The 19,385-nt window shown below is 52.8% G+C and overlaps 1 protein-coding gene across 1 annotated transcript; it reads left to right on the plus strand.

Annotated features, from left to right (window-relative positions):
• Positions 1-1,529: 1,529 nt before the first annotated feature.
• On the plus strand, positions 1,530-14,257 carry LOC135461108 (olfactory receptor 14J1-like; the record flags this gene model as incomplete). The annotated part of the gene is made up of 4 exons (XM_064738096.1): positions 1,530-2,255; positions 13,559-13,561; positions 13,655-13,794; positions 13,948-14,257. Coding segments are annotated over 4 exons (1,179 nt in total), but the record flags the coding sequence as incomplete, so codon positions are not given.
• Positions 14,258-19,385: the final 5,128 nt, after the last annotated feature.

The following is a 19,385-nucleotide window of genomic DNA, read 5'->3' on the forward strand; positions in this document are numbered from 1 at the left end:
TGCCTGCAGGCACTGAGGGGACAGGAGCCAGGCAGAGACCGGCTGAAGGCAATCAGGATTGGGAAGACATTGAGCTGAGACTTCACTTGGGGAAAGATCTTCACAGCCCTGTGCCTGGTGAGTGTGTGGGTGAAGGGCAATGTCCCCTGTGCTCCTGGAGGGATCTCCTGAAGCCAGCACACCCCACAGCCTGGGGGATGTGTCAGGAGGACTCTCCCAGTTTCTCTGGGGCACAGGGGGAGGAGGAGGATGTGTTGCAGAGCGGGGCTGCCCTGGGCACCGTCAGAGGGACAGGGCAGGATGGCTCCTGCTGCCAGGGATGGTTCCAGGGGCTGAAGCTGGGGCTGCAGCCAGGGCTGCCCAGGGCTGTCCTGCAGAGCAGCTCCTGAAGCCCTCAGGGCTCTTGGCCAGCCCAGAGCATGTGCCACCTGCCAGGGGCAGCTCGCAGCCTGCCTGGTAGCTCCCCATGGACGCTGCAGGGGAGAAGTTGGAGGTGGAAGGAGCCACCCCCATCAGGGCAGATTCCTCCTGCTCTGGAGATGGTGCTGCATGGCCAGGGCTGCTCTCAGCTTTGTCCTAAAGGGTATGGAAAGGGGCTGTCCGCTTTGGCTGTGTCACTGACACTCCTGCACTGTCAGCCTGGGCATCAGCAGATGGGCCTCAGCTCTCCCTCAGAAAGTGCCTCCTCAGCCTTTTCCTACAGGCAGCAGCAGCACCTTGGCTTGCAGCATCTCTGTTTGTCTGGCCTGCCCTTAAGGTTTTGCTGCCAGGGAGATGCCCCTGGGCAGTGCTCTGTGCTGGGAGGGGTCTGCAGGGCAGAGCTGAGTCCCCAGGGCTGGGCTGGGCTCTGGCAGCACTGGCAAGGACAAGGCTTGGATAGAGAGAAACAGCTCCCAATAGGCACAACTGCAGGCAGCAGAGAGCCAGACCAACCCTTGTTATCTCTCCCTGTCCAGCTGCCTTGGGAAAGAGAGAAGGGTTTGGAGAAAATTTTTTTTTAATGTCGAATGTTCAAAAAGTCCACTTTATTTTTCAATAAATTTTTAAGTGCAGGCACCCTGAAAAAGACGAGTTGTAATATTCAAAGGACTCCTGCGTGGGGACCAGAACTGACTGAAGTGGGGCACAGGGAGCCCTGTTTTCTTGGATCTCCCAGGTGTTCAGGCTGAGAGTAGTGCTAAAGATGAGGCAGGTACTCAGCAGCACAAACTCAAAATCCAAAAGATTTAGCAAAATTCCCTCAAAGGAAGAGAGGTGATTTGGGAGAGATTCAAAATAAAATACATAGAATTTACTCAAAGCAATTGATCACACTTTGTCAATGTCTTCTTTCAACAGTCCATGATGCCCAGACTGAAGGAATGTCCAACAGCAGCTCCATCAGGCCCTTCCTCTTGCTGGCATTGGCAGACACGCGGCAGCTGCAGCTCCTGCACTTCTGCCTCTTGATGGGCATCTCCCTGGCTGCCCTCCTGGGCAACGGCCTCATCATCAGCGCCGTAGCCTGCGGCCACCACCTGCACACGCCCATGTTCTTCTTCCTGCTCAACCTGGCCCTCAGCGACCTGGGCTCCATCTGCACCACTGTCCCCAAAGCCATGCACAATTCCCTCTGGGACACCAGGGACATCTCCTACTCAGGATGTGCTGCTCAGGTATTTTTCTTTATCTTCTTCATTTCAGCAGAGTTTTCCCTTCTCACAGTCATGAGCTACGACAGCTACGTGTCCATCTGCAAACCCCTGCACTACAGGATCCTCCTGGGCAGCAGAGCTTGTGCCCACATGGCAGCAGCTGCCTGGGCCAGTGCCTTTCTCAATGCTCTACTGCAAACAGCCAATACATTTTCCCTGCCCCTCTGCCATGGAAATGCCCTGGGCCAATTTTTTTGTGAGGTGCCCCAGATCCTCAAGCTCTCCTGCTCACACTCCACACTCAGAAAAATTTGGATTTCATTGTTTGTTACCTGTTTAGCTTTTGGTTGTTTTGTGTTCATAGTTTTCTCATATGTGCAGATCTTCATGGCTGTGCTGAGGATCCCCTCTGTGCAAGGACGGCATGAAGCCTTTTCCACCTGCCTCCCTCACCTGGCTGTGCTCTCTCTGTTCCTCAGCACTGGCATATTTGCCTACCTGAAGCCCTCCTCCATCTCCTCCCCATCTCTGGATCTGGCCCTGTCAGTTCTGTGCTCGGTGGTGCCTCCAGCCCTGAACCCCCTCATCTACAGCCTGAGGAACCAGGAGCTCAAGGCTGCAGTGTGGAGACTGAAGAATAGACTATTTAGGAAACATTAAATTGCTGGCCATGTCCTGCAAATCACTTCTAATAAAAGTCATCTTTGATAACTGTCGATTTTTTTCATTTTTTGTTTGTTTGTTTTCGAATACTCTCTAAACCAAGGCCAATGTGTGTTAAATTTCCCATTTTCTTTCTCTCCATTTTCTCTTTAGCCACAGATTGGGTCAATGAGGAGCTGCAGTGTTGGTGGCTTTAAATGAACTAAAGGATCTCCCAACAGAATTTTCACTGGAGTTCCCCCTTTTGTTGCCTTCTCTGGAGCTGCAGCAGCAACGTCTGTGTGCAGAGCTGTGGCAGATCAGGGCTGGCGCAGCAGCTGTGCCCAGCAGCAGCAGCACTTGGTGTTTCCAGTGCTGCTGCCGTGGCCCTGCCCCGCTGCCCTGGTGGCTCTGGTGTTGCTGCAGGGCCTGAGTGCTCTCGGGGCCGGGCACAGCCCTGGGGGTGGCAGTGCCGGGGCTGCAGCAGGGACAGGCCATGGGCACTGCTGGGGCAGCGCTGACGCCTCAGCCCAGGGCCTGGGGGCTCCAGGCTCCTTGCCCAGGCTCTCTCAAGAACACGCCCAGGCCAATGCTCAGCACAGAAAAGCCCCATGAGCAGCCCCAGGCTGGCCGTGGGCAGGCTGGGGGCAAACAGCATGGCTGGGGCTCTGCAAGGGCCCTGGGGCAGACGGGAAGGAGCAGCAGAGCAGGGGCTGATCCATCCCCAGTGCGCTGCTGTGGTGGTTTGACCAGGAAGGAGTGGGAATTCTGGGATGCTGTGGTCAAACCAATGGATGTTCTGAGTTTCATACTGACACCTGGTGTAGCCAGTGGGGTTTGGACACACCTCCGAGAATACACAGGGGTTAAAAGCAGGGCTCTGGCCCTGGGAGGCTCTCTTGGGACGTCGCGGCGAAGAGGTCAGATCTCCACCCCCTGTCCAGCCGCTGCTGCTGGGCGGGGGAGGGGCAGCCACGTGGTAGGCCCTGGGCCTGGACAGAGATGGGAGGTGAGGAGGCCTTCGAGGATGGAAGGGTGGAAGACCCCAGGGAGTCAGCCCTCGGGCAGCCATCCCCTACCCCCCCAGGAGGGAGAGAGAGAGAGCCGGCGACACCGAATGTGATAGCAGCTGGCCCAGGAGGAGAAGGGGGGGGAAGAGTGCCCGGCCGGAGCGGCAGCGTGTGTGGGAGTGCCGCAGCTCCGGGACAGAGACTGAAAGTTTTAACGCCTTTCTTTCATGATTGGGGCCTTGCAAAAATGCTAATCCTCCTCGAAGCTGAATAAGAAGGGAGATAAGAGATGAGATGAGACAAGGACCTGGCCCAAAGAACGTGGAGATGATTGAATGGGGAGAGATGATTTGGAGTGGCCTTTTGGCTGGACTTTTCTTGTGGCCATGGACTCAGTTGTTCCTGTGACACAGAGACTGCACTTAGGGGGAAGCAGTGGCTCAGAACCAGGAGGGTTCATCGTGAGGACCCCCCGGCCCCAGGGGGTTGGAAAAATATGGGGGGGGACAGATGTCCCAAAGCAGAGACTGTGCCTTTTTGGAGAGAGACAAGGCATCCTTAAAAGACAGCCCTAAAAGCAGCTCTGATCCATGCGCGGTGGTGAGAGCACTGGGCATGGAAGGAAGATGTCACAAGCGGCAAAAGGACTTTTTTCCGGGCGGTGCCGAAGTGACAGGGAAGCACACGAGGTTTCAGTGTGTTTCCAGGGGAAGCCTATGGAACAAGAAGGACTCCTTTCCTCTTCATGAACTGCAGTTTAAGTATACTAAAGTGTGGTGCCAAGGCTGGGCAGTTGGTGATTTGGGAGAATGTATCGGACTGAGAAAGTCAGGTAGTGGGGAGGAGGAAAGTGGTTTTTTTGTAAGGTCTTCAATTTTTTTTTTTTCTTTTCCTTATAGTTTTTCCCTATTTTCCTGTAGTTTAGGTAATAAAGTGTTCTTTATGTTTAAGCTAAAGCCTGTTTTGCTTATTCCTGGTCACATCTCACAGCAGACACCAGGGTGAGAGCATTTTCATGGGGGGCACTGGCTCTGTGCCAGGCTCAAACCATGACAGCTGCACAGCCCAGGGCAGCGTCCCAGAGCGTCCTCATGGAGCTGCCAACAACATCCCCCCTCTGCAGCCCTGGCCTCTCCCTTAGCTCACACAGGTGCCCCATCCTTGCAGGCACAGACACGGCAGCACTGGCTCAGGAGCCCCTGTTTGCATTGCACAGAGCAGGGGGAGCACCCCCATGCTGTTGCTGTGGGGAGATGAACCTGAGGGAGCACAAATGCCATCAGCCCCTGGGGCCAGCAAGGGCTGGGGGACACCAGGGAAATCACTCAGCTTTGTCCTGGCCTCTGCAATCAGCCAGAAAGTTTGTTCCCATCAGCAGGGAGTTTCCTGTCCCAGTGCAGACGCTGTTACTCAGAGCAAGGGCTGCCTGGCAGCCACCCCCAAACTCCCCCAAGCATTTCCCTGCCTTCACCTTTGCTTTCTTTCCTCTTTCCTGATCCAGATTTCTTCCTATTGCCCATCCCTGTTCCCTCCCTTACAAACATCTAATCTCTGTTTGCCCTGTCCTCTCTGGCCCCACTCCCCATTGCAGTTCCTGACTTGGCACCATGGGAACGTCCCTAGAGCAGCAGGATCCTTCTACAGGTGCTGCAGGAATTGTCTGCAGGCTCCTTCAGTGCCTCCTGCTGCTCCCTTGCCAGAGGCACCCCAGGCCAGGGGGCACATCTGGGCTGCTGTGTCTGGCTCTGGGGCTCCCTGTTCTGGGCAGTGAGGAGGGGCTGCAGAGGCTCTGCAGGACTGACAGGATGGGCTTTGGGGCTGGCAGGAGAAGCTGAGGGACCTGGGCTGCTGGAGCTGCTGAAGAGAAGGCCCAGGGCTCCTCCTGCAACTGCTCCAAGGGTGGTTCCAGAAAGTCACAGAATGAGGCAGGTTGGAAAAGTCCTTGGAGATCATCAAGTCCAACCTGTGCCCTGACACCGCCTTGTCTCCCTGAGCCTCCTTTTCTCCAGGATAAACAACCCCAGCTCTCTCAGCCTCTACTCATGAGATTTGTGTTCCAGACCCCTCACCAGCCTTATTACTCTTCTCTGGACACGCTCCAGCCCCCCCATGGCCTTCCTTTTTATAGGGGCCACAGAGGTGGACACAGCACTCGAGGGGTGGCCTCACCAGTGCTGAGTGCAGGGGAATAATCACTGCCCTGCTCCTGCTGGCCACACCATTCCTGATCCAGGCCAGGAGCCATTGGCCTTCTTGCCCACCTGGGCACACTGTTGGCTCATGTCCAGCCTGCTGGCCATCAGTGCCCCCAGGTCCCTTTCTGCCTGGCTGCTGTCCAGCCACTCTGTCCCAAGCCTGTGGCACTGCAGGGGTTGTTGTGGCCAAAGTGCAGGACCCGGCACTTGGACTTATTAAACTTCATCTTATTGGACTCTGCCCATCCATCCAACTGTTCTCGGTCTCTCTGCAGAGGCCTCCTACCTTCCAGGAGGTGGATACACGCTCCCAGCTTAGTTTTGTCTGCAGATTTACTACTGAAAGTCTCAACACTCTAATCCATGTTGTCAGTAACAATATTGAACAGAACTGGCTCCAGCAGAGACCCCTGAGTGACACTACAGGTGACTGCTTGCCAGCTGGATGCAGCAGCATTCACCACCACTCAACTGGCCATCCAGCCAGTTTTGGATGTTTAGTTGATGCCCCTCGTTCTTTCAGAGAATATTAAAAAACTTAATAATTTCATGGTCAGTAGTGGTGTTCACAGAGGTCCCAGAAGAGGGAAGAGAAAATGATCTGACTCCATGTTTCAGAAGACTAATTTATTATTTTATGATAGATATTATATTAAAACTATACAAAAAGAATAGAAGAAAGGATTTCATCAGAAGGCTTGCAAGCAAATGAGAAAGAATGGAATGATAACAAAATCCAGTGTGTGACCAGAGAGAGACACAGCCGGACTGTGATTGGTCATTAATTAGAAACAATGACATGAAGCCAATCACTGATCCAGCTGTTGCATTCCAGAGCAGCAGATAATTATTGTATATATTTTGTTCCTGAGGCCTCAGTTTCTCAGGAGAAAAATCCTAGCAAAGGGATTTTTCAGAAAATATCATGGCTACAATGGTCACTGTGCCCCAAAGAGCCTCTGACCACCTCTGATCTGCCACCAGCCCGTCTCTGTTTGTGACCAGCAGGAGACAGAGCTTTCTTTGGCAGTGGGAACTGCAGGAAACCTCCCCAAAGTGCACTTTGGAAGGTTCAGGCTGGAGCTGAGGAGAAAGCAAAGTCCCTCGCAGGGCAGAATGTTGGTGCTGGAGATGCAGCAGCGTGAGGCTGGGCCATGGCCGGGCTCTGTGTGCCAGGAGCCGGCAGCGCTGGGTGCAGGGAGCCCAGGGAGGGCACAGAAACGCTGGGTGAGAAATGCTGGGGCACAGCGAGATGGGCGAGTGCAGCCGGCCAGGGCAGAGGAGCAGCACGCCCAGGGGGCACAGCCTGCAGGACAGATGGCCAAGGGCTGGGCAGGGCTGGCAGGGCCACAGGCACCCAGGCCTTTGTGCCCTGGGCTCGGGCAGTGTCTCTGGAGGCCCCACAGGAGGAACTTTCCTGGCAGGGGCTTCACTTTGGTTCTCCCTCGCCCTCCCTGGGAAGGCTGGCAGGGGCTGCAGGTTGATGCCATTTGTCCTTGCTGCCCCTCACATCCCCCTGGCCCACCAAGAGCCCCGAGGCAGCCGTGAGGGACAGGCCCTGCTGGCCCAGGCTGGGCTCAGGGCTTGGCCTTTCTGCTTCCTGCAGCCAAGCCAGGCCTTGCTCAGCATTGCAGTTCCCTGCTCAGAGCCTTGGGCTCCCTGCAATCCTGCCCTCAAGGATCTGCTCTCACCAGGCCCTGGGCAGCCTTTGGCACTCCCTGCCCTCCCTGGGGCTCAGCCATGCTCCAAGGCACTTGGAGTTTTGCTCCTGACTCCTTGAGCAGCTTCTCCATCCTTCTCTGCATGCCTGAGGCTAATGGACCCAGCCCCAAATCCAGCTTGGGGCTGATTAAAATACAGAAAGCCCTCAGGAGCTCTTTGTCTCCCTTCCATTTTCTTTGGGTCTCCAGGGCTTGTGCAATGATTGCAGTCATTTTGGAGTTGTCTTGAGGAGGAAGATGTCAAAATACACCTCATGATTTTTTTTTTTAAATCACATCAGTATTTCTTTATTTTTTAGTTATGAGAAGAGGGGATAGAAGCATTCCCCAAGTGATCTGGATGCTGAATGTCTCTTTAGGAGATCTGGGCATGGATAAGAATGAGCCCCTTGCAGGCTGAACCTGTTTGGACAATCGGCTCCTCACCCCCAGCCTCACCATGTCTGACAACGCCCACCTGGGACTGACATCCCAAAAAAAAAGAAAAATTTTAGCATTTTTCCTTATAAATAAAATTTATTAATAACAAAATTATAATTATACTATTTTAATTTAGGATAGTCTTATACAATATTTTTATTACCTCATTTGTATATTTATATTAAAATTGGATACATTTCTAGCAATGAAGCAAATTATTCATCATTGGTTCTAAGTAACACAATTTCCTTCATGAATTAATTAATTAACTTCTATTGGCTATTTATTTTTTTCTTTATGTAAATTAGATATATTTGTAATGGTTTTGTCATCTTTTTTATCATCATTTTCTCAGACAGGGTTTGGGGGGCGTGCACTTCGGGGTCCCTGGAGACATTTCTGGGACACATTTTGGGCAGTTTTGGGTCTGGGAAGGGAATTCAGAGAGAACTTGAGGGTCTGGGGCACACTTGGGGAAGCCGGGTGGGCACTTGGAGGGGCACTCAGGGATTCTGAGGAACAGTTCGGGGTCCAGGGCAGCACTTGGGGGTCCAGGGGGGCCCTCGGAGGTCAGGGAGGGGAATTTGGGGCCCTTCGGGGTCCCGGCGGGCACTTGGAGGCACTCGAACGGGGCTCTCAGGGGAGCAGGCGGTGATGGGAGTTGTAGGTGCGGGTATCATACGGTTTAACAGGGCCGCGGAGCATCACGGGAGTTCGAGGCGCAGCTGCAATGGCTCTCGGTGGGGCGCGGGGCATGACGGGAGAAATGAAGTCCCGGCTGAAATAGCGCTGGTCGTGCGCCACGGAGCATGCTGGGAGCTGTAGTCCCGGAAGTGGTTGGAACGAAATGTTTGGGAGTCCGGGACGGCTCTTGGGGGTCACCTTTGCGTCCGAGCCCCAACTTGAGATCCTCTGGGGGAACGTAAACGGCACTGGAGCCCTTGGGAGGAGCTCGGAGAGCTCCAACTGGGCTCTTTAGCTCGCGGGTCGCGGCCGGAGTTTTAGGCGCGGTACTGTGTTCTGGGGGGGTCTGGGGCCACGGGGGATGAGACGAGATGAATTCCTAGAAGTGGCTGTACCGGCCATCTGTGGGGGTGGGAGCACTCAGGGGTTCGGGGGTGCTTATGGGAGTCCCGAATGGGCGCTGAGGGGGCGCTGAGGGATCCTGGAGTGTTTCAGGGACACTTATGGGACAGATGGGGACGGATCCCGGGGTTCTGTGGAGCGCGGGGCATGACGGGAGTTTCAGTCCCGGCTGCAATAGGGCTCAGTCCGGCCGCGGGGCATGATGGGAGTTGTAGGCAAAAAGAAAATTTTCTGCCCGTGTAAGCACCGCCCCCAGGCCTTGATCCCTAACGGTGATTGGCTGCGGTTGGAGATGGGCGGGAGCTTCGGCAAATGGGATGCAGTGGAGGTGGGAACAGCCAATTCACCCTCCTCCAGTCCCTCCCAGTAAACCCCCGTTCATCCCCAGTACAGACCACTATAACCTCAGTAAATCCCAGTTAGACCCCAGTAGAACCCAGTACAATTCAGTACCCCTCCAATCCCTCCCAGTACAGCCCAGTCTGTCCCAACACACCCGAGTTCATTCCCAGTCGTTCCCAGTTCCTCCTAATGTAATCCACACGATGCCCCAGTGTCCCCAGTCTTCTCTGCAATTGCCCCCAGTTTCTCTCAGTATCCCCCAGATTCACTCCCAATATGTCCAAGTGTCTCCCACTGCATTCCCAGTGTTCCCAGTGTGTCCCAGTCCTCCCCAGTGTTTCCAAGGACAGTTTCATTTCTCTCGGTGGCCGTGGCAGCCAAACCCAGCAGTGGGGTCAGTGCAGTGCCCATGGCCACAGCCCCTTGCAGTGGCCCAGTGCAGCTTGGGCTGATGATCCACCCTCACAGCTGACCCAGGGCAGCTCTGCAGTGGCTTTGGTGGCACCTGGGGCTGGCACACACCTGAGCAGTGTGTCTGTTTGCAGTGGGGAAACTCAGGAGTTTGAGACTGCTTCAAAAAATCCCCAGAAAGGGAAAACCTCTCTTAGGCTGAGTGCAGCCAGCTCTGCAAGCACAGCAGGGCCCAGGGGAGTGAGGACAGACAGGATGGGGCTGGGCAATGTGGAGCAAGGTTGTCCACACTGGGTCAGAGCTCAAGGCACAGCTTCTGTGAGCAGGCCAGAGCTGCTGAGGACAGACCCTGGGTCAATATCAATGACAGAATGCTGCAACAACATCTTCTTTAAAGAGAAATAAAATAAAATACTTCATTTAAAATAGAAATGTGTCTTTCTTACAAGTTCTTTGAAATCTTTCTCCATAACTGGACTAGGAAAACTTTAATGACCCTCTCAGGGCTTTGATGTTGTTTCCATCAGACTCAGTCCCTGAGAGAGTCTTCAAAACACTTCTCAATAAATCAAAGTTTAAATTCAACTCCAAAGTTTCTTGAAGTTTTAATGGGTCCCACTGAGGGACATGACTGAGAAAGTGTCCCCAGGTTCCAGTTAGAGCAGAACACTGGAGGCAGTGATGACAGCTGGGGACAAACAAGGCCAAGGTGTCTCTGGTGCTGAGCAAAGCTGGATGTTTTTGAGGAATGCCAAGGGCCAAGGCCTGAGCCCCAGCCCCTGGCCAGGCAGATGCTGTCCCTCCCTCCTTGCTCAGGGCTCTTGCTGGGATGGGCACTGGCATGTGGGGATGTGCAATGGCAAGGGCAGGAGCATGGGGCAGCCCCTGCCAGGCTGCTGAGCAGGGACAAGCAGGCAATGAGGCCCCAGGCCTGCAAGGGTCACTTGTCTCCTGCTCCTGCCTCAGGCCCAGGCCCAGCAGCCATGGCCAAAGTGCTGCCCAAGTTGGCTCTGGCAGGGCTGTCTTGCAGCTGCTGCACATGCCTGTGCCCTGTGCAGCCCAGCCTGTGCTACGGTGTCCCTGCCCTGGCCTCTGTCCCTGCAGGCTGTCGGCATCCCCCGGCTGCCCCTCCTCGCTGGGCCCTTCCTTTGCTGACAGCTCTGCCTCCTGCCTGCCTCTTCCTACCCACACAAAGGTTTGGGGTGAGCCAGACTCCTTCTGGGAGATGTGTTGTTCCACAGCCTTGGCCTGGGAGGGAAATTCATCTCTCTTGGTTTCCATTCTGGTTCTTCACAGCTGCACTTGGTTACATTACTTCTATCTCAGGTTCATTTCCACTATGAAGAGGAAGTCCAATATATTTGCATCCACCTTTGTTGTCCTCAAAGGCTGTTCTTGTTCTGCCCTCAGTCTCCACTGAACCCAGAACTTCCAGCTCACACACAGTGATCATGTCCTTGGAGCCTCCAAACCTCATCCTGGGAGGTCTCTGGGCCTGCTCAAAGGTTTTCAGCCTTGGAGATGTGATTTAAGTCCAGGAATGGCTGAGTACCTTGTTGCCCAAATATTGTACTGGGAAATATAATACAGAATAATACACTGTATCTTTTAATGGACTGAGGGCAGATTTACATTTTCTGTATGGATGAAATATTTTGTGATGACTGTTGCCTTCTGATACAAGGCAGGTGGCCTGGTTTCAGGAAACAGCACGGCGACCCCCTTCCCTGGGGTCGCTCGGGCCTAAGAAACACGCGGACACGAATGTGGTGGAGGATCAAAGGCCTTTATTCTCTCTTCTCGTGGGGTTTTATAGTCTAGGGGGCTTCTACGTCAGGTGAGGGTCTGTCCTTACCATCTATGGTTAGTAGGGATGGAAAGTTACCTGGGCAAGTGGAAAATTACTGGAATCCGGTTCAGGGGGCTACATTCCTATGTTAATTTTCTTATCTAAGGGGGCAGGGGCCCTGTCTTCCTGTAACATCACGAGATCTTCCGAACGCCAGGCCCTATCTGCTACATCTCCCCCCCCTTTTTCACAAATGAATGAGGTAGTCATATACTGAAATGAGGTATAAGGTTGTAGTTCGATAGGGAAAAGGGGGTTTGGTAAGTCTGAGTAAGTTTTCGCCAGTCAAGGTTAGGACTTGTGGCTGGCAGTGTTCCCTGGTTGGATTCGCCGGCCGATGAACAGGATGTTGGCCTGTTCCAGGCGGGCCTGGACGAATGAGACCAGCTTGCTCAGCAGGCAAGGTCCGAAGGTAACCGCTAGAAGTAGCAATGCCAATGGACCGATTAGGGTAGAAATCAGAGTGGTTAGCCATGGTGATTGATTGAACCAGGACTCGAACCAGCCCTGCTGGGCTTCTCTGTCCTTCTGCCTCTGAGCCAGTCTGTTTCGGAGCTCTGCCATGGAGTCTCTTATGACTCCTGTGTGGTCTGCATAGAAGCAGCACTCCTCTCTCAAGGCGGCACACAGGCCCCCTTGCTGCATGAACAGGAGGTCCAGACCTCGCCTGTTCTGCAAGACCACTTCCGAGAGAGAGGAGACTGACTTCTCCAGGAAGGAGATGGATTTTTTGATCCTTTGCAGGTCCTTGTCGATGGTCATTTGCAGCTGGGACAGTCCTTGGTGCTGTGTCGCTAGGGCTGAGACACCCGTTGCCGTTCCTGCTGCTCCTAAACCGAGCAACATCGCAATAGTTACACCTGTTATTATTTCTCTTTTGTGGAGTCGGCTGGGTTCCTCAAAAAGGTGGTACACTTCTTTGTCTGAGTGGTACAGGACCCTAGGAACAATCAGAACTTGGACACAAAAGTCGTTAGAGTCATCAAATTTGGCAAGAGACACACAGGGACTCACTCCAGATCGCTGGCAAACCCACATCCCAGGTGCGGATGTGACTACCCACTTATTGTTTTTCCTGTTAGGCTTGACAACTTTGGTGCAGACGTTGCCTTTCCGCCTAGCTAGGCTTGCATTGCCAAAGCATCTGCCCCGGCCTGTGACTTGACTCAGGGTGATTCCTTTCCGAGGGGTTTCCCATCTGCACTGGTGAGGGGCATCGGCTGTGGAGTAACTGAAGGGAGTGTTTAAAGCGATTCCTTCATAAAAGGGAGGTTTGACATCGTAGCAAAGCCAGCAGGATTCGGTTAGGTTAGGGTTGGATTCATTCAGGGATATAAAGGTAGCTTCTAACATACGAAGGATTGGGTCTGAGTCCGACCTGTCTGCGCGGTCTGTCTGAAAGACTTCTGCATGGCCGGTTGGGACTTTGCTAACTCTAGTGGGTAGGGTTTTAGGGTAGGTTGCGTTTTTTCCTTTCGGCACGCTTTTAATCACTTTGTTTGGTCCGACCGCTTGGAACTGGAACCCTATGGTGTGTGGATCCTGACTGCCGTAAAGGCGGCATGTCCCCCACACCTTTAGGGGTTCCTTCCCTATTCTCATGGCCAAGGCTACCCAGCGGTCCTGCTCTGGGGCATCTCCCGCTGGTCCTGTGGCAACAGCGCGGTCTGTGGCGATGGGGGGTGCGAGGGTGTTACTGGCAGTGCTGCCCCGCTCTGCCATTGCACCATAAGCGGGGATGCAAAATTGACTGCTCCCTGTGAGGGCACAGGGCACGAGGGTCTCCTGCCCCCCTGGGGGTCGCCGTGGCTGGGCCGCTGCATCGGGGTGTCTTCCCGCAGCTCCTACAGATCCCTCTCGGGCGTGCTCGGAGCAAGGATGCTGCCAGGGAAAGCTGTGCCGGCTGGGTACAGCTCGCTGAGTTGCTGCCTTTCCTAAGAAGCCTGGGCTAACGCGGTCGTCCCGCCACCCCTGTTTAAATAGAATCCGCCCCGCCCCATCAAAAAGCATGCGGCTTATTTGTGTAATATCAAAAGTGAACAGATCATTATTGTTAGAAAGGTCGTCCACGAGAGTGGGTACTACGGCTGAATTGACCCCTCTTTCTGAAATCGCTTTGACTTCCCCTGGGTTAACTGGGGTATATGCCCCCCGTTGGTTTCCCTGCGCTCCGGCAACCCCCAATGGGAAAGCATTCATGGAGGCTGCCGCTGCTCGGTCCCTACAAGCTGTCTTTGTTTTTCCCCAGTCGGTGAGTTTGTGTTGCGACCGTTTCCCGATATTGTTTAAAGCTTTATTCGGTTTCGCTCGAAACCGTATTAATTCTGCTCTCTTGGTTTCCGAGTCCCAGCCGGGCTCGGTCAGCTCTCCCGAGCTGTCTGAGCAGCTGTTATTTGACTCTGAGGCGGAAGCTGAATGCCAGCGCATTTCCGGCGCTCCGTGCCGTTTTGTGCAGCTCCGACCCCGCTCCTCCCTTCGGGAGTGGTGCCGTTCCCTCCCCCTGGGCTCCCCCCGCCTGCTGCTGGGGGAGGTCCTTGCCCTATAAGGACCTAATTTGAATAGAGCGCTTTGATTGGTCTTACGCTGTACCGCGGGGGCCGCCCATTCTCCCCGCTCTCCCGCGCGTGCTTTCTGGAGCGCGCTGACTGCATTTCCGCCCCCTGTCTCCTTACTTCCGCCCTCACCATATGCTTCGGCGCCATCTTCAAACCCATACGGCGGCAGGGAGTCCCCGCCGCTCCCGGCGCCGCTCCCGGCGGGGTCGGCCGAGTTCCGCGCCTCCTTCGCCAACCCCCACCAGAACTCCCGTGCGTGTCCTCCCCCCTCCGATGGCGAGTCCGCTCTCTGGGGGGTTTCCGCCGACCGCGCCCCCCCCCACGAGAATGCCCGGGTCAAGAATCTCTGCAGTCTGTGTCGCCGCACCTACCCCGGGCTGCGGGGGGGCTAGCAAGCAGGTTTGTGCGGCTTTCCAGGCTTCCTGCTCTTGTCAAGCTTTCTGTAAAGCCTGGAGAACTTTGCCCCAGGATTTTAGGGCTTTCCCTGAGCCGGACAACATAGTGTCTTCGGCCAGGACCTTTGTGCAATCGTCCCAAACCTCCGGATGGGGGATATCCGTGGGGCTTTCTATAGCCCCAAGCTTAACCAGTCTCGGCAATGCGACTGGTTAAATCCTTAATTTTACATTCTATCCCAAACTGTGCATGCATATCTGATATGACCTTTGCATAGGATTCCATGTTCCTTGCTGGTCCAGGGGCGTCCCCCTCGCTGCAGTCGGGACCCGCCGCTGGCAGCCGCTGCTTCCCGTCCAGGCGAATTCCCGTTCCCCAGGCGCTGATCGGCTTCCCGGGTTTTCGGCACCAGATGTTGCCTTCTGATACAAGGCAGGTGGCCTGGTTTCAGGAAACAGCACGGCGACCCCCTTCCCTGGGGTCGCTTGGGCCTAAGAAACACGCGGACACCAATGTGGGGGGGGATCAAAGGCCTTTATTCTCTCTTCTCGTGGGGTTTTATAGTCTAGGGGGCTTCTACGTCAGGTGAGGGTCTGTCCTTACCATCTATGGTTAGTAGGGATGGAAAGTTACCTGGGCTAGTGGAAAATTACTGGAATCCGGTTCAGGGGGCTACATTCCTATGTTAATTTTCTTATCTAAGGGGGCAGGGGCCCTGTCTTCCTGTAACATCACGAGATCTTCCGAACGCCAGGCCCTATCTGCTGCAGATGACGGTATCAGGACACTGGCCCTCGGAATAGAAGCCCCATCTCTGGAAGTGTTTAAGGTCAGGGGCTTTGTACAGCCTGAACGAGTGAAGGTGTCCCTGGGAAATGGGAGTTTTACCAGAGGCTCTTTTAGGTCTCTTCTAACTCAAACCATTTTACAATTCTTTGATTCTTATATCCCAACTGCTTCTCCACAGGGCTGCAAGTACCTATGCACACCATGCCAGAATTTTAATCTGGCCTAATTCCCAGCACTTCCTTAAAAGGAAAGAATTGCCATATCAGGGACATGAATTGCCGTGTTTATGGAGGAACCATTAAAATCCGCAAAAGTAAAGAAACTGAAAGGAAGAACCAATATCTCAGTGTGAAAGATTCACCAAGTGGGACAATGGCAGAGACTCTGGTGATGACCTCCCAGCTGAGGATGGGCATTTCTGCCTTGGGGTCTGAGTATCAGCATGGAAGGTCACTCCCAGGAGGAGTCCCTGTGCATTTCCCTCCCCCATGGCTCTGCCCTTCCTGATCCAGCAGCTGTGGGGCAGCAGAGCTGGGGCAGTGCAGGGACAGGGCTGGCTCTGACAAGGCTGTTGTGGTTTAGGAATGGTGCTCTCCAATTGCTTACTCCCACTACAAAGACCATGTGTCTGCCCAGATTTATATTCCCACCATTGTCCCCCACACCACAGGGGCTTTACTTGCCTGGCCCTGCTTGATCTCAGCCCACGCTGCACAGCTGGGGATAACCTGGAGATGGTGTCCATAGTTAAATCCACCCCTCGCTCACGAGCCCATCTGGAGGTTGCATCTCTTCCCTGATGACCTGAGGTGTCCAGAAATAACTCACCCTTGTGTGACCAGGCCAGACCCCCCTGAGACACTTTAATCCTGGCAGCCCCATCCTCCTGTCCGTTGTTGCGATGCTCTTGAGTACCCAACTCTTGGGCACGTGAGCATCCACAGGAGAGACTTTCAGAGCCAACTTCTCCCCCAGACAGAGATGTCTTGCCCCAGTCCAGCAGCCCAGCTGGGTTTCCCTCTGCACTGCCAATTGTCCTTTCTCCATTTTTCCAGCCCCTGCACAGAGCATTTCCCACCATCCCCAAGTCAGTGCAGAGGTGCAGCGCTGGCCATTTCTCTCGCTCAGAGCTCCAGGGATGGTCCCTGTGCTGCAGTGACTGCAGGAAAGGGGACCCCACAATGGGACACTTCTTGGTCAAATACAGACAGGTAGAGTGACAAACTGTCTGTGACTCAGGTTTTGGCCTGGCAGCCCCCGCCGTGGTTTGCAGGGAGCTGCAGTGTGGCCCGGCCCTGGCTGTGCCCGGCAGTGCTGGCCTGGGAGAAGGTGTCGGTGCCTGCTGGCCCAGGGAGCTGCAGCGTGTGGGGAACGAATCCCTCCTGGCCTCCTGCCCCAGGGTGACACTGCAGGGCCTCATGGAGCCAAGGAGCCATTGTAGCACTTCAGGGCCCCACGGAATTAAGGGGACTCTTTGGACATTGCGGGACTTTGTGGGACTGACACCATTGTGACACTTCAGAACCAAGGGGCCCACTTCAGAATCTACAGGGCCTTGTGGAACTCATACTGAAATCACCCAAATAGAAACTTTTTAACATAGTTTGAGTATCAAAAAGCATCCATTCTTTATTGCAGCACTGATCACTTGGAGGATCCTTCCTCCATTTGAGTGCCCCAAACGTCATGTGAACAGAGGTTTTTGACATACACAAATTCCATATTTATGAGCTGTTCCTCTGTGATGCTCTACAGCTGGCCTGTAGGCCTCACAGTATAAACAATTCCAACTTTATAACTGAAGTAAGTGGTTTATTATATAATTACCTTGTTTATGTAATTCAACCAGTAAGAGCAGGCCCAGGCCGTTGGAGACTCAGGCTGCTATTGGCTGGTTAGCTGAGTAGTAACTGGCTAAGCCAATGAGGATTAACCTCATGGGCTTTCTTATCTATATAAGGAAGTGAGATCTCTATAAAGCTGTCTATTGCTGCATGAACACGGACTGTCAAGTCACTGTCTCTGAAATTGTGTCCCCATTGGTGACCCCGACGTGATCACAACAGCTGCTGCTGATAGAGCGGGGAGATTGACGGGGCAGCCAAGAGGAGCTGCCCACAGCCTTTGAGCCGTGAAGAGCGGCTCAAAGCAAATCCAGCACTGCAGGGCAAGCAGGAAGAGTTTCCTACAGCCTTTGAGCTGCAAAGAATGAAGTAAAGAGGTCTGATCGATCTGGACCCTCTTTTTTTTCCCTCTTCTTAGTTTTCTTCTTGTAAGTGGAAGACACCACCAACATGGAAGCAGGGGCTTCGAAACTTAAGGACCTCCTTCTGCAAATATGGACTCCTATTTAAAAGAAACTATTTGAAAAATATGGTGACTGGGCTTTATTAAGTCTGTGGTGTGAGAGCGATGGACTAGACATGTTGGAAGCGGCTGCCCTAGATTTAAAAACTTGGAAGTGGGCTTGTAGAAGAATTCTTGGCAAAACTAGGGCATGCTATACTCCTACAGGAATTGGACAACCCCGGCCTCAAGATATGGAGTTACTTTGAAGACCATGAACCATTTCCAGAACATGATAGACCACGTACTGTCCTCGAATAGATACAACAAGGAAGAATAAGCATTGTGCAAGGATGAAGCCGGATGCCAAACACTATATGAGAACTGCTAATTTAGCACACCTTAGCTAAAACACTTACAGTGTAGCAACCAATCAACAAGTAACACGTATGTGTGAATACAGGCACTTAACCAAAAAGCACTAAGCATTGGTGGTGTGACACAAGTGTATAGAAGCATAAATATGACAAAATTGCTAAATAAAGGAATATGATGTGTGGCCACATTGGTGTGATTGTCATTACTCGGCCAACTCTCCATGGGACCATCTTCATACTGGTGCCACAAACAGGGACCCTCTGAGATGCTTGAATGCAGTTTGCCTAAACGTGGAAGACTGAAGCATCAGGCAAGAACCTGATTTGGGGACCAAAGAGTCGGAGGCAGGAGAGACCTGGTGGGCAAACACAGAGATCAGAGTCCGGAGCTTGAGCAGCCGAACAAGCGCCTGCCAAGGCAAGACTGCCATGGAATTAGACGTGGCAATAAGATTGCTCACAAGTATCCTCTCTAAGAGAGGCGAGGACATAAAAGAAACAGAAATAGAAGCCCTAGTGAAATGGGCATGAAAAAGAAAATTATTTCTTCAGCCTTCCCTGCTATTTAGTACAACTGGGTGGAAAGAGGTAGGAAACCATCTTTGGAATAGCACAATAGAATGAAGAAAAGATGGAAAAGAAGCTAAGGAGTTAGGAGCCATCTGGAAATCTATTAGTAACACTTTGGAAACTATGAAAGCTAAGAAAAACGTGGCTCCTGCAGCCATTGAAGATTTAGGAGGCAATGATAGTGAAAGGCAACAAGAGATAAAAAACCCAGCATCTCCTGAACCATGAGGTCTTGCGACCTTTTTTGGAGTCAGAAATACTCGACCTATGAACAGAATTACCGCTCTTGTTTGCTCTACTTTGCAAGAAGTGATAAGTAGTGTATCACAAAAAGAAGAAGTTTCCCTGCAGGAATTTGTTACAGGTTACCAAAACCAAAAAGAAGTACTCAATCCCCCTCTTGTAGGAGAAAAGCAGATAGAAAAATCACTCAGAGTGATATGGGATGTGAGACCAAAAAGCGCAGTTACAGCTTGCAGGCAAGATAAAAAGAAAAAAGAATATTGTTCTCCGTATTGTTCTCGTTCTTCATGTCATTCTCCGTGCCACTCCCCTTTGTATCCCTCCTTGCCTGAAACATCATCAGATGAATTCAAAGAAGAAGAAAGAAATCAAACTCGTAAATCAAAATACCTTGAACCTAATGATCTACTTCAAGAAATACTAAAGAAAATAATGGAATTATCCACCTGGCAAGAACAATTAGAAAAACAAACAGAAAGCATGAAAAAATCAGAAGTTATACCTACACCCCTTTTCACTTCAATGCCTATCACTCCTAATGCTCCACATGTGCCTGGGTGGCTTGTGTCGCCTCCACAGGCTCCCAAACCAGAAAAAGATCCAATCCAGCAATGCTGGTCAGGAGTTATTCATGATGCTATCTTAGATGGAGAATGGCACACACCAAGTACTCTCACCTGTCCTGTATTAGTTACCAATAATCTGGCAACTTGGGAGCCACATGATTGGAAATTACTGCAACAAGCAAAAGAAACAGTTACCACTCATGGTCTCTTGTCAGAAGCTGCTTGTCAAATCATTCCATTTATTTTTACAGCAGATGTCCTTTCTCCTGCAGATTGTACTGCAGTTGCCTCGT

This window comes from Zonotrichia leucophrys, unplaced genomic scaffold (assembly GCF_028769735.1).
Source record: "Zonotrichia leucophrys gambelii isolate GWCS_2022_RI unplaced genomic scaffold, RI_Zleu_2.0 Scaffold_173_98932, whole genome shotgun sequence".
In the NCBI taxonomy this organism is placed as follows: domain Eukaryota; kingdom Metazoa; phylum Chordata; class Aves; order Passeriformes; family Passerellidae; genus Zonotrichia; species Zonotrichia leucophrys.